The sequence below is a fragment of the Sebastes umbrosus genome, chromosome 14 (assembly GCF_015220745.1).
Source record: "Sebastes umbrosus isolate fSebUmb1 chromosome 14, fSebUmb1.pri, whole genome shotgun sequence".
Classification (NCBI taxonomy): Eukaryota; Metazoa; Chordata; class Actinopteri; order Perciformes; family Sebastidae; genus Sebastes; species Sebastes umbrosus.
In genome coordinates this window covers 18,971,020-18,983,333 of record NC_051282.1, presented here as the reverse complement: position 1 = coordinate 18,983,333, position 12,314 = coordinate 18,971,020, and the positions used below count along the sequence as shown (strand labels likewise).

Genomic DNA, 12,314 nt, shown 5'->3' with positions numbered 1-12,314 from the left:
CACATTTGATCTGCTGCAGGGCTGTCCTCGACCAAATCATCTTTTAGTCGAATAACACTCGACTTATCGAGTTAGTTGATTTAATCGACAGATCTCTAAAACTGAGTTTCTCCACAAAGAATCACAGAAAGCACCTCTTTAAATCTTTTGTTTACCAGAGATGTGCTCATAAGTTTCTTGGAAATAAGTCATTCAGCATGAAAAAAGCATAAAAAACGGCTAATTGACTAAAGACCAAAAACGACCGATTAGTCGGCTAAGCAGCCCAAATCTGCAGCATGGAAGCTGTCAAGATGAGTAAACCTATTAACTATTCATAATTAAAATACGTACATGTACATGAGCACGTATTTAAAGGCACTTAGAGAAACAGCGATTCCAATTTCAGTCACAAAATGACTCCTCATAGACTATTTGTTTTACGTTTGCTGCAAATTGCACATTTGTTTTCTCATGTTTTAGACTGTACTTTCTTTGTTTATACTCAAAATTCTCAAAAAATCATTTTCTTGTGTTTACTAAAACAAAATCCCACACAAGCCTTCACCTCCTCAGCAGTATTCTGCTTTTTACAGCCTTGATTTCCCAGAACACTACTTCAGCTGACTGTGACTTTGGTTGAAAAGCAGATCAAATGTGTACATCAGTGTTGATCTACTTCATTTTGTCACATCCTCACATACTTCATGCTTCTAATGAGAGGGTTTTTATTGAAATGGACCTACGGGAAACACGACTGGGGGCTTGTTAAGAGGTCTGAGATGTGAAATGCTGTCTTTGTAGTCAGGTGTTGTGTTTTTGGTGCTCGACTGTCAGGGTACTTAACCAAAGAGACAGTTTTAATTTCAAAGTCTGTCTGTGCCCAGGGGATTAATTCATTTAATTTATTAATTTTCATCTGTGACCTGCCTGATTGCCTCCGACTGTCAGTTTAACCAGAGAGCCGTGTTTATTACCACATCTTTATACCTGTAGCTCACTGGGTTATTAAATTTGAAGACTTGCCTCATTTCCATGAATTATGGAAATCATACATCTGAGGATAGTTGTAGGAATAAGGTTGAGAACACAATTAAATATGCCAATTTGAAAAGACGAACATATCCTATCAAATGAGATGACTAACAACTCTCTGTAATTATATGCAGGAGGAAATGAGCACAAACATTTTTAACTGCTCATTTGTTTTTTTTCTTTCCCTGCTGTTCGCTTTCCACACAATAGATGCTGTTGCAATCATCATCAGCACAATTAAACTAATCACTCAGCAGTGTGTGTTCATTGCTCACGGATCAAAGGTTTGTGTGAGCAGTGGTTGTCCTAAGATTTATGACAATTAGCCCTAAATTAGTTTAAAAACTCCAAATTGATTTCCAAGCAGAAAACAAGCTTAACTCAAATTGTACTGTAAAAAAAAAATAACTTTTTATTATGGATCTGCAGTCATGACCACCAGAAGCTGACAGAGAAGCTGAGCTCCAAGGATCGGACATAATGCCAGTGTTGGACTGGGATGAACAGCACGTCTCCAGGATGTAAAACGCATTCCAGATACGGAGCGTCTGCAAACTCCGGGAAGCGCTCCGTGTCTGGATTCTCCACCTCCACCTGCATGGAAACAGTCAGAAATTGGAAATGCTGCATGCATTTGCAGGCTCAACGTGTACTGTCTCTATGGACTGTCAATCCCACCTGACTGGTATTGTGAAGGAGCTGTGATTGATGAGGGTACAGCTTGTCTGTGTCCTCTGGGGAATATAGGCGAATGTATTTGCTTCCCACCACCTGATGTATAAATACGGGGGAGGGGGGAAATCCCAAGAGGTTAACAAACTGCGATCATGTGACAGATCTTTGACACTAACTGGATGCATAAAACAGCCTTGATGTCGTCACCTGAGCCAGGAAGTTCTGCTGAGGGTCTTGGTGAAGAGGAGATACTGTACCTCCGGGCCCGAACCATGCGTTCACAGTAATGTCCTCTTCGTCTCCTTCACCGAGGCAGCAATAATCAGGAGGGCGGATGTCTTCCTTCAATTCTGGTATCTACGGCAACATCAAACAAGCAAAATCACATCAGGAGGACATTTAAGACTTACTGATTAAATTATGTTGTTTCTAACCAGAACATTTGCCAACGTTTCCCAGCAAGTAACATAAAATACAAATTATTTTTTTGTTTTTACTTTGCATTTGCTCATGGTATTTTCAGTGTTTTTAGACACTCTGAAGCCAAGCATGGCTCTAGGGACGACAATATTGGTCTGTTAGTCTGTCCACCACTGTCCAGACTGAAATATCAACATTTTCCTCAGACCTATTATAAAATTATGAAAAAAAAACAATATGCGACTAAAATTACAATATATTAACTTATTATGCAGCGAAAAACTAACTTCCATGGTCTCCGCAATTTAATAATTAGTGAACTGTTTTTCATAACTTTTTTTTTTTAAATTTGTGAATAAATATAGTTAATGAAAATTTATTTAACAAGTTTTCAGACTCTCTTTGATTCACAGAATATGATTTTTCAGGGCAAACATATCAAGAGGAATTAAATGTTCTGACGAAGGCTGTGATATGTGTAAATAATAAAATGATTATTTAGTAATAATAATCCAAAATGAAATTGAGTAGTTTAAAGTAAAAAAACTTCGATATTTTTTTGGGGGAGGACCCCAAAACCCAATATCTTCTAATATCTTTAATTCACTGTAAATATTCAGAGTGTAATAGTGATTGCTGATACCGGCCGATAAACACACCAACATGTGAATAAAGGGAGTACTGGCGCTGCCCTTCACGTTACACACACATAGAACATCTTTACAACATTTAAATTAGAGTAGAATTAAATGAAAAATAAAATAAAACAATATATACAGTAACTTTTTAAAATCCTGACATACAGATAAACCTAGAGATATGTTTTTATTTATTCCCTAATGCCTGCAAAACTAATAACATTCCCATCAGCCTCAGCTGATTCAGTTCATGGTACAGTGACATCATGTACTTCGGAATTCGCTGCACATTATATTATGTTTGGTCATTATTCTTATTCTTCTTTATTCTAAATAATCATTCATAAGAAAAGATCCCAGATTGTAATTAAGATGTTTTCGTTATCTAAAGGAAAACCTAAAATTTGTCTCTTTCACTTATAATATGACATTGTAGTCATTTTCTAGATACATATAATTAACACAATGATTTGCTGATTATAGGTGATTCCTGAAGGATGAGGAAATAATGTGTAAAATCGGCGTTTGGCCTCATTCTGATCCATCAAACGGCGCAAAATACATAACTTTTAGCTTGACAAGGTGCCCTTTTTGTAAAGTTCAATCCAGACATTTTATTGACTTGTATGCTGAAATTAGGACTAAAAAATCAATACTGTTCAAAGCGATGTGGTGGGAGGATGACAGCTGGGAATAAGGAGAATTCAATTCTTCATGGTCTTCATAGATTATTATTTCCATAATCATGTAGTCAGAAAAGACAATATCATACCTGATCAAAAAGCTGGTGCTGAGCGAGATAACCCAAACCTTTTACTTCATCCTGGGTGAGCAAATGAGAATCAAAACACCGTGTTAGAAATCACAGAGATCTATGTTAACAATTCTGCAGCAAGACCTGATGAGGACGCACTTACTTTATTCAAAATGTATCTATCGATGAATTCATTGACCGTAAGCAGCGTCTGTGACCACTCCTCGTCCGTGTACCTGGACCCCACCTCCACGGGAACGGTCCGACAGCCAGCGACGCACCTCAAGTATTCTATGCTTTGCAGGAGGGAGAAAATGAAATGCATCTGTAAATACAACAGCATCATTTTACAAAATCTGGTTTATACAGGATTCTAGCAAAGCTCAAAAATCATGTCATGAGTGCACGTTCTCGATGTCCTCCCTCCACCATCAGCTGAGAGTCAGATGCCAGGAGCCGTATGTCAGATGTCAGAGTGAATAGTCAGCTGTCAGGAGTCAGCAGTGAGAGGGAGGACAGTGAAGGATAATCTTAAACGGAGAGGCAGTTCTATCAGACTCTGGTGGCAGACAGAGTCAGTACTCGGGGATGTTTTGACAAATAAACCAACCTTAAATTCAGTTTATATTGTTCCCACATTTTAAAGGCAATTAAGACTGAAATTTACACTATGCTTCACGGTGCCTGGTGATGAACTGATGATGTCACATGCTCGGTGGTGCTTCAGTCCCAGAGTCCTGCAGGTTTTCTGTCCTGACAGCTATAGATAAATGACCTCAACTGGAGTCACAAGTGTAAATCAGTCTGAGTACATGGCTAGACTGAACACATGATTGGTTATAGCGTTTAACCATGATGGAGGTCTACATGCTTGTACTAACACAGAGAGTTGTTTTCCAAATGAACCTTGTGACTATGATTATAAAACGAATCTATAATTTTCTGGCAGACGTTTTGCAGAGAGTTTGACTAAATGAGTTTAACATATTACTAATGATAAATGGGTTCATAATAGAAAACAACTGACATGTCATCTGGACAAAACAAACAGCGGCTCGCAACTAATAGTGCTAACAACAACAACTGTACTGACAGAGCTAACAGTGTTTACCTGAGGGGGAACCGGAGGGTGGGCGCTATGTTTACGTGATGAATATCGTCTGGAGAACCTTTGATTGAATAAGAACATACACAAAATAAAAACAAACCTCCAGGGGTGTTGGTTGAGGGCGGGCCAGTGCTCAATGATCCCCTCTAAAATCACTGGTTTGAGGGGGAGCAGGTAGTTTGTGTTGAAGCTTTCCAGCGAAGGGCACTTTACTCTGGGAATGGCCAACTCTTCGTTGATCACAGGAACATTTGGGCACTCGATCTTTATTCTCTGTTAATGAAACCAAAACAAACAGTCTTTAATTCAATTCTAAAATTAAGGGAAATTTAAGTTTAAGGGAAAATAATAAGAAAAACAGTGTGTCTGTGATAAGGCTGTCACCTTATCACTTATCATTACATGATTATCGTGGACAAAAGAATTCACAATAACGATATCATCGTGATATCTAAAGTAATTTTGAAAATAAAAAAAATAATAAAGCCATCAATCGAATTCATCTTATCTTTGTTTAATATGCATTTTGTCTCTTTTTTTTTTGGCAAATTAACTACACTTAAAATGTAGGTAGGTGGAGAGAAGTCACTAACCATAACTGTAAATAGACATGGATAGTTAAGGTGTTTGAATAAATGCTTTTTTAAATATTGAGGTTTTGTAAAAAGGCAAAGAGAAACAAAGATGTAGTTCAGAAAAACCCAGCTAATCTTAGACTAAACTATCCACTTCGATGGCATCAAAACAAAGTGATCTGACATTTGAGTGTTTGTTGCCCTTTATCTTCAGCGACGTCTGATGGAGGTACTTGTCTAAAACTTCAGAGAAGCTTATTCTAGTTATTCCAGTTTATTGTTTGTTGCAAACTTTGAATGAAGAATTTAAGTTGTGGCTGCACCGCATAAAACGACCTTTCTATGTAGTTTTGCATGCATAGTTTTGATGACAAAGGTGTGCTTGGTGATCACCTAAATTAAACCAGCAGTACACATCTTATTTATGATAATGACTGATTTCCTTCCTTTTATTTTTGTAAATTTGATAATAAATGTGCTTCAGCAATTCGTTGTAAGCCTCAAAGAATTCCAGGAAAACAATACTAAGAAGTTGCATTAAGTCAAATAACTTATGATAAACTAAAGTGACGAACTCACATAGAATAATGTGTGTTTTAGCTAAAATGACCTGGGACTGACCTTGACCTCAGTGGGTTCACTTTCTTCTTCTTCTTTAGTGGATTTCCTGACTTCACCTTGCAGAATCCGAACAACAACCTGAAGTATATTATCCATGATGGCTGCACCCATGAGTAAACCCATGTCACAAGTCCTCACAGCCTGCAGGAGCTCATCTGCTGACGGATCTTCGCGACACAGAGCGGCCACTTTGAACAGGCAGCCGTACGAATAAACGCGTCTCCATTCTTTGTCCACATGGCGCCATGTTCCCGTGTTGAGTTTCTCCCATGAAAAATCCAAAATGATCTGAGCATGGATCATCCGGCTGGCGCTCGTGGTGTCGCTGTACAGCTGCCGCCTGGACCGTTGCAGCATTTCCACCACACTTGACTCCACTTTGTCGCTGAACTGCAGTGGAAACTGTTCCTCATTATGAGGCAGGACAGCGGAGATCTTTGACCACAGCGTGGCCATTGATGAGAAGGTCTGTATTTATGCTGTGGGACAGACAGTGGAGGTGAGTTAGGACAGTTTAGACTGAATCCCTAATGATGATGCACATTTAAATTTACATGTGTACTGTTCAGAGACTACTTCAAAAATTCACTGTAATTATCGGAGGCAAAGGTTGTCATTTAATTTCAGCAGGTCATGGGTCCACAATTAGCTAAAACTGCCCACCATCATTACACACATACACGGGACACTTGCTTTTTCTATTCGTCAGCCTCTTTGCTGCAGTGAAACAGATGTATACACACCTAATTTCAAAAATTGGCAACGACAAAACGCAGGTGAGGGCATCATGAGCCAGAACTGCGAGTGTGACACACGCACAGTGATGACACACTCTGTCACATGGTATCTGTAACCGCCAACTCTGCCTCCATGTGACTCCATCCGTGTTTGGATTGCTCTGTGAAGCTGGAGATGATGCCAAAAGTACGAGGCAGCCAACTTTGTGCACCTGATTCATTAAGTACAGAAACACGGCCTTGTGAACTTTGAGTCGGACTGTGACTGAACAGAACTAAACTGAACGGTTGCATTTAATATGTCACATAACCTGAAGTAATCTCCAGCGTCAGGACAGTTGTGACCGTGCAGTGCCCTCCGAAAGGACTCATATGAGTCTGGTATTCTGCACAGTCACACCAGCTGAAACATGTGTGCAACCTTTGATTTCCACACATTTTGCAAAAACAAAACAAGCTGAGACTCCAATTATTTAGGATGTTAGCCCTACTGTCAAATATTATTATGGAAGTCATTAAGGAGGATGGGAAGAGTGAACCTTCACTAAAAGTGCACCTCGCATAATGGGAGGAAGATAATGATATTTTTCTAAAAAATCTCAGAAATTGGGATCATTTTTAGACGACCGTGTTTCCACTCTTTGCTCATGTTTACTCCTCAATCTCACAAAATAATAAATATATAAAATAAAACATAAAGAGATGCACTGAAGGACCTGATGTCAGCTTTACTGTGAAGCTGGATCATAATAACTTCAATTAAAAAGATATATTTAAACACACAAATGCCAGTTAAATATGATAAATGAACATTATGAAGATTTTTTCTCATGTTTACTCCTCAATCTCACAAAATAAATATATAAAATAAAACATAAAGAGATGCACTGAAGAAGGACCTGATGTCAGCTTAGCTGTGAGGCTGGATCATAATGCCTTTAATTAAAAAAAGATATATTTGAACACCCAAATGCCAGTTAAATATGAGACATGAACACATGAAGATTTGCTAAATATATTGTGTTTGATTCTGAATCCTTAAGCAAACCAAAAACATTTAATAATGGACACCATTTAATTATGTAGACTATATTTATTATAATATTCCTGAGCAGTTCAAATAATCCCTAGCAGTTCAAGACCTATTTTAAAACAAATTCTCAGGTGCATTCTTACTCAACCTGTCAGTATCCTCCTAAACGTCTCACTAGTAGAGGTCAATTTTCAATAAGATTTAGAGGAAGAAAATTATGGACTAGCTTTTCACATCTATCGATAAACTGTTCATCTGTCAAATGTTTCAAAAGTCGCTTAAAGGGTCATTTAATTGCTGTTTTGTAATTGCTTTTCCCCATGTTGTCCATGTATCTGTTTTTATGTTTTTTTATTTTTTCCCACTCACAATGTTGTTTGGTTACAATTACCCAGAAGTCTTTATAGATATTTAAATCAATATCCTCCTCACAAACACTAACCATAAACTTCCACGCAACACACACACTTGTCTTTTTTATATATATTTACTGTTTTGTTATTGTTGTTATTATATATATCTATAAATATATATATATATATACATTTATATATATATATAAATGTGTGTGTGTATATATATATATATATATATATATATATATATGTGTGTATATATATATGTGTGTATATATATATATATTTATATATATATATACACATATATATATATACACACATTTATTTATATATATATATAGTGAAAACAAAACAATTAGGACAATATATATTTATATATATATTGTCCTAATTGTTTGTTATCACTATGATGTAGTCATATTATTTCTTTATATTAATCTTGTCTCTGGGTGGAGGCTTCAGATAAGCCCAGTGTTGTTTTTTGCCTCTTCCTGCACTGTATATTACTCATTTATTTCTTTTGTTATGTTGTATAGTCTTAAATTGTGCAAAATAAATAAACAAATAAACAAAATTTAATGCAAAACGTACAAATTTATATTCACTTTTTGTAACAAACTATTGTCAGATTGCTGGTAAAACATCCCCAAAGTCTTCACCATGTAAAGTAAACAAACAGCTGTAATATATTAGACAACACGAGGAACGATGTGAATATGACATTCAGAGAAAACAGCTAGAACATATAAATGATTTGCTACATTAATGTGAAACTTAACAATAACATTTGAGTTGATTTATCTAACACACACACTTTTATTTTTTTTAATATATATTTACTGTATTGTTATTGTTGTTATTATATATATCTTGTCCTAATTGTTTTGTTATCACTATTACGTAGTCATATTATTTCTTTATATTAATCTTATCTCTAGGTGGAGGCTTCAGATAAGCCTGGTGTTTTTTTTTTGCCTCTTCCTGCACTTAATATTATTCATTTATTTCTTTTGTTATGTTGTATAGTCTTAAATTGTGCACAATAAACAATATTTAACACAAAACGTACACATTTATATTCACTTTTTGTAAAGAACTATTGACACTAACTTACTAGTTAAAGCGACATTCAATCCGTTACATGTTATATTTACCTGTAATCACGACATTTACACCTTTAATCCAATAACATCTTTAAAACAGGAGACTGTCACGAGGACAGAAACCATGCTACTACTTTACTGCCTGTGAGACGACAAAAACATACCGGCAGGGAACTCTGGCTGCGGAGAACATTGGTTCCGCGAGACGTTCATGGTGTCCAAAAAAAAGAAGGAAAAAAAAAAAAGCTTCTTAAAATGCTGCACAAATATGTGAGCTCACAGCGTTATTGCAACTTAAAGGTCCCATATTATAAAAAAGTGAGATTTTCATGTTTTTTTGTTTTATAAAGCAGGCTTAAGTCCTATATATAAATACTGTGGAAGTATCAAAACACTCAATCCACAGGGAAATTCACACAGCCCGTATTCAGAAACTCTGAATTGAAACAAGCCGTTTGGATTTCTGCCCATTCGTGATGTCATGAATATACAATATTTAGATCCTTGACACAATTTTAAATGCAAAACATTCTAAATGTGTCCCAGTTTATTTCCTGGTTGCAGTGTATGTGAATGTCATCAGCTGACAGGAAGTACACATGGACCCAAACTGTTGCAACGCAATGTTAATGCAATTCTGTTGCAATTCCGTCAAAATGCGCTAAAACGGAGCGTTTCAGACAGAGAGTAAATACAGGTATATTCAGGTCGACAGTATGAGGTAAATACAGTTTTTTTTTTACCTTTAAAGTATGTAAACATGTTCTAGTAGAAACACAAAATACAAGTACGAACCTGAAAATGAGCATGATATGGGATCTTTAAGCAATTTCAAGGATGAAATGACGTTTTATCATAAAACGTACCAAAGTACCAAACATAAAAGTACACATTGTGCAGAATAATGTATATTATTGGATTTTGATGCATTAATGTGTTCATCACTTTAATGTTGCAGCCGGTTAAGGTGAAGCTCATTTTACAACTTTATATACTGCTGGGTAGTTTAATATATAATAATAATACATCATTTATATTCGTTGATTACATTTTGTATTAATAATCTGAATTTGTAAGGTAACTAAAGTTATTAAATCAATGTTGTGGAGGAAAAAGTACAATATTTCCCTCTGAGATGTAGTGGAGTAGAAGTAGAAAGTATCAGAACATGGAAATACTCAAGTAAAGTACAAGTACCTCAAAATTAAAAAAAATACTTGAGTAAACGTACTTAGTTACTTTCCACCACTGAGTACATGCATTACTGTTGTGTTTCTCTAAGCATTCTTTACTGCTCCTGTTGGAATAAAATAATTGTTGATTATTTAACTGAAAAGTAGTAATGTGTTTTTGATACTTTCACTTTTTTGCATTAAATCATACCGGGATGTTTGCTGAAATTGAATGGATGTGGCACAGCTCTACCGAGAAAAATTTCCACCAGCCGCCACTGGTTTTATGTTTTTCATTAATTTTTATAGCACGATCTGCATTCACTCTGTACTCCAGTAGAGGGTAGTAACCTCTGCATACTCTTAATCTGTAAAATGTGGTACTTTGATGTACTTTATTGATCCCAAATTGGGAAAATGATTGTGTTACAGCAGCAGATTATCCAAGCAAAGCACAGGAACAGTACATAAAATGTACATGTCAACACTAAAGCAATATATCCATAGAATACAAAATATAAAGAATATTGAAATACACTATAAATACACGGTTACTATTTCAACTAGCATAAAAAAAATCTAAATTATAAACATTGAATAACCCACTATATACTTGCACAAATACGTGATCTCAGCGTTATTACAATTTAAGCAATTTCAAGGATGAAATAACGTTTTATGTTTAATTTATTTTTATAGCACAATCTGCATCCGCTCTGTACTCCAGTAGAGGGTAGTAACCTCTGCATATTGTACTCTTAATCTGTAAAATGTAGTACTTTTATGTACTTTATTGATCCCAAATTGGGAAAACAGAATATTGAAATACACTATAAAAATATACGGTTACTATTACAACTAGCAAAAAAAAAAAATCAAGTGTGCAAGTTACAATGTTTTTTCTTTAATAAAAAATAATTGAGGTAGTAAATGTGCAAATATATGTGCAAAATTCAACATGTGCAAGATTATTACAGACTAAAACAGAAAAAAATGGCATCTGGTTGAGACAGAAACTATAAAACTGAGAGGTGAGGTGTTGAAGAGAATACATTATGTAGGAGACCCTATACACTGTTCACACACACCTGTTTGTCATATGTTGCCATTACCATACTGTGCATGCATCCTCCTACACTCTGCTCCTACACGGTCACATCTGTCCACACAACCTCTCAGCCTTGTAGCGGCACAAACATCTGTCTTTCTGTTTTAGATCATCAACCAGCTGCAGTAAAGCTCAGTCAATTAAAATAAGACAGTGCTCCTGTGACAGCACAGCCTGATTTACATAGACATTTATAGAGACATGTTAAATAAATCAGGTGAACAACAGAGTCCAGTCATTATGTGGCATTGAGACAACAATTCTCCCATCATAATAATAAATGATGGTACAATTGTTACACAAACATTTGTATCCCCCCCTCTTCTCATTGCTCCTGCTACTCAGAATGTTTTATGTAAATACAGATATTCCTAGAAGGCTGATTGATATGTATCTCCTCACGCGAAGCTAAAACAATAATTGGGTTTGCCTTTTTGATGTCACACAGAGATATTTGAGTTTTCCGTATATTCAATTGCTTTTTTTGAGGGGTGGGGGGAGCCTGAACAAACATGATAGGAAACCTTCGGCAGGGAAAGTCTAGAATCTATAAACACACGGCACTATTATCAAATGTCAAACACTCTATGAAATTCAAATAATCTCAGCGCAAACCGCGGTGCTGTTCCTGTATGTAAAGCAGATGGAGACAAGAGAAGAGACAGCCCGCTCTTCCAGGAATCACAGGGGATTTTAAAATGTTTCATGCATTTCTGTTCATTCTCACTGTGTAAACAGCAGAATTCTCGTGGCTCGAGCTATTGTTCACTTACTCGCATGGAGGTGAGAAATTACTACTGAGGCCAAAACTGCAGTGTGTTGCTTTTTTCCTCTCTTTTAAGCCTTTGCTATTGCTTCTGGAATAAAAGGGGACTAAAATAAAATAAAAATAATAAAGGACAGGATGGAGAGCAGATGAAACTTCCAGAGTGTTTGATTAGATGAAGGTTTTACTTGCATAGGAAACTGAATTAAGAATAAATAATTGTGTGTTACA

At 36.1% G+C, this 12,314-nt stretch overlaps 1 protein-coding gene across 3 annotated transcripts; it reads right to left on the bottom strand.

Moving 5' to 3' along the window:
• Nucleotides 1-1,400: 1,400 nt before the first annotated feature.
• kdm8 (lysine (K)-specific demethylase 8) lies at nucleotides 1,401-9,228 on the bottom strand. 3 transcript variants are annotated; one of them, XM_037793607.1, is made up of 8 exons: nucleotides 9,089-9,228; nucleotides 5,806-6,284; nucleotides 4,710-4,882; nucleotides 3,665-3,797; nucleotides 3,520-3,570; nucleotides 1,897-2,046; nucleotides 1,693-1,785; nucleotides 1,401-1,608 (listed from the first exon to the last, which is right to left on the bottom strand). In XM_037793607.1, the coding sequence occupies exons 2-8, from the start codon at nucleotides 6,259-6,261 to the stop codon at nucleotides 1,444-1,446; spliced, it is 1,221 nt and encodes a 406-aa protein (XP_037649535.1). In that variant the 5' UTR covers nucleotides 6,262-6,284; nucleotides 9,089-9,228; the 3' UTR covers nucleotides 1,401-1,443. The 3 variants fall into 3 exon arrangements, with proteins under 3 accessions (XP_037649535.1, XP_037649537.1, XP_037649536.1); XM_037793609.1 differs by having other exon boundaries at nucleotides 1,947-2,046; XM_037793608.1 differs by having other exon boundaries at nucleotides 5,812-6,284.
• Nucleotides 9,229-12,314: the final 3,086 nt, after the last annotated feature.

Coding starts and splice junctions, on each gene's coding strand:
- kdm8 (XM_037793607.1), bottom strand. CDS start 6,261: ATGGCCACGCTGTGGTCAAAGATCTCCGCTGTCCTGCCTCATAATGAG. Junction 3,571..3,664: donor ATAGATACATTTTGAATAAA/GTAAGTGCGTCC, acceptor TTGCTCACCCAG/GATGAAGTAAAAGGTTTGGG. Junction 2,047..3,519: donor AGCACCAGCTTTTTGATCAG/GTATGATATTGT, acceptor ATGTTGCCGTAG/ATACCAGAATTGAAGGAAGA.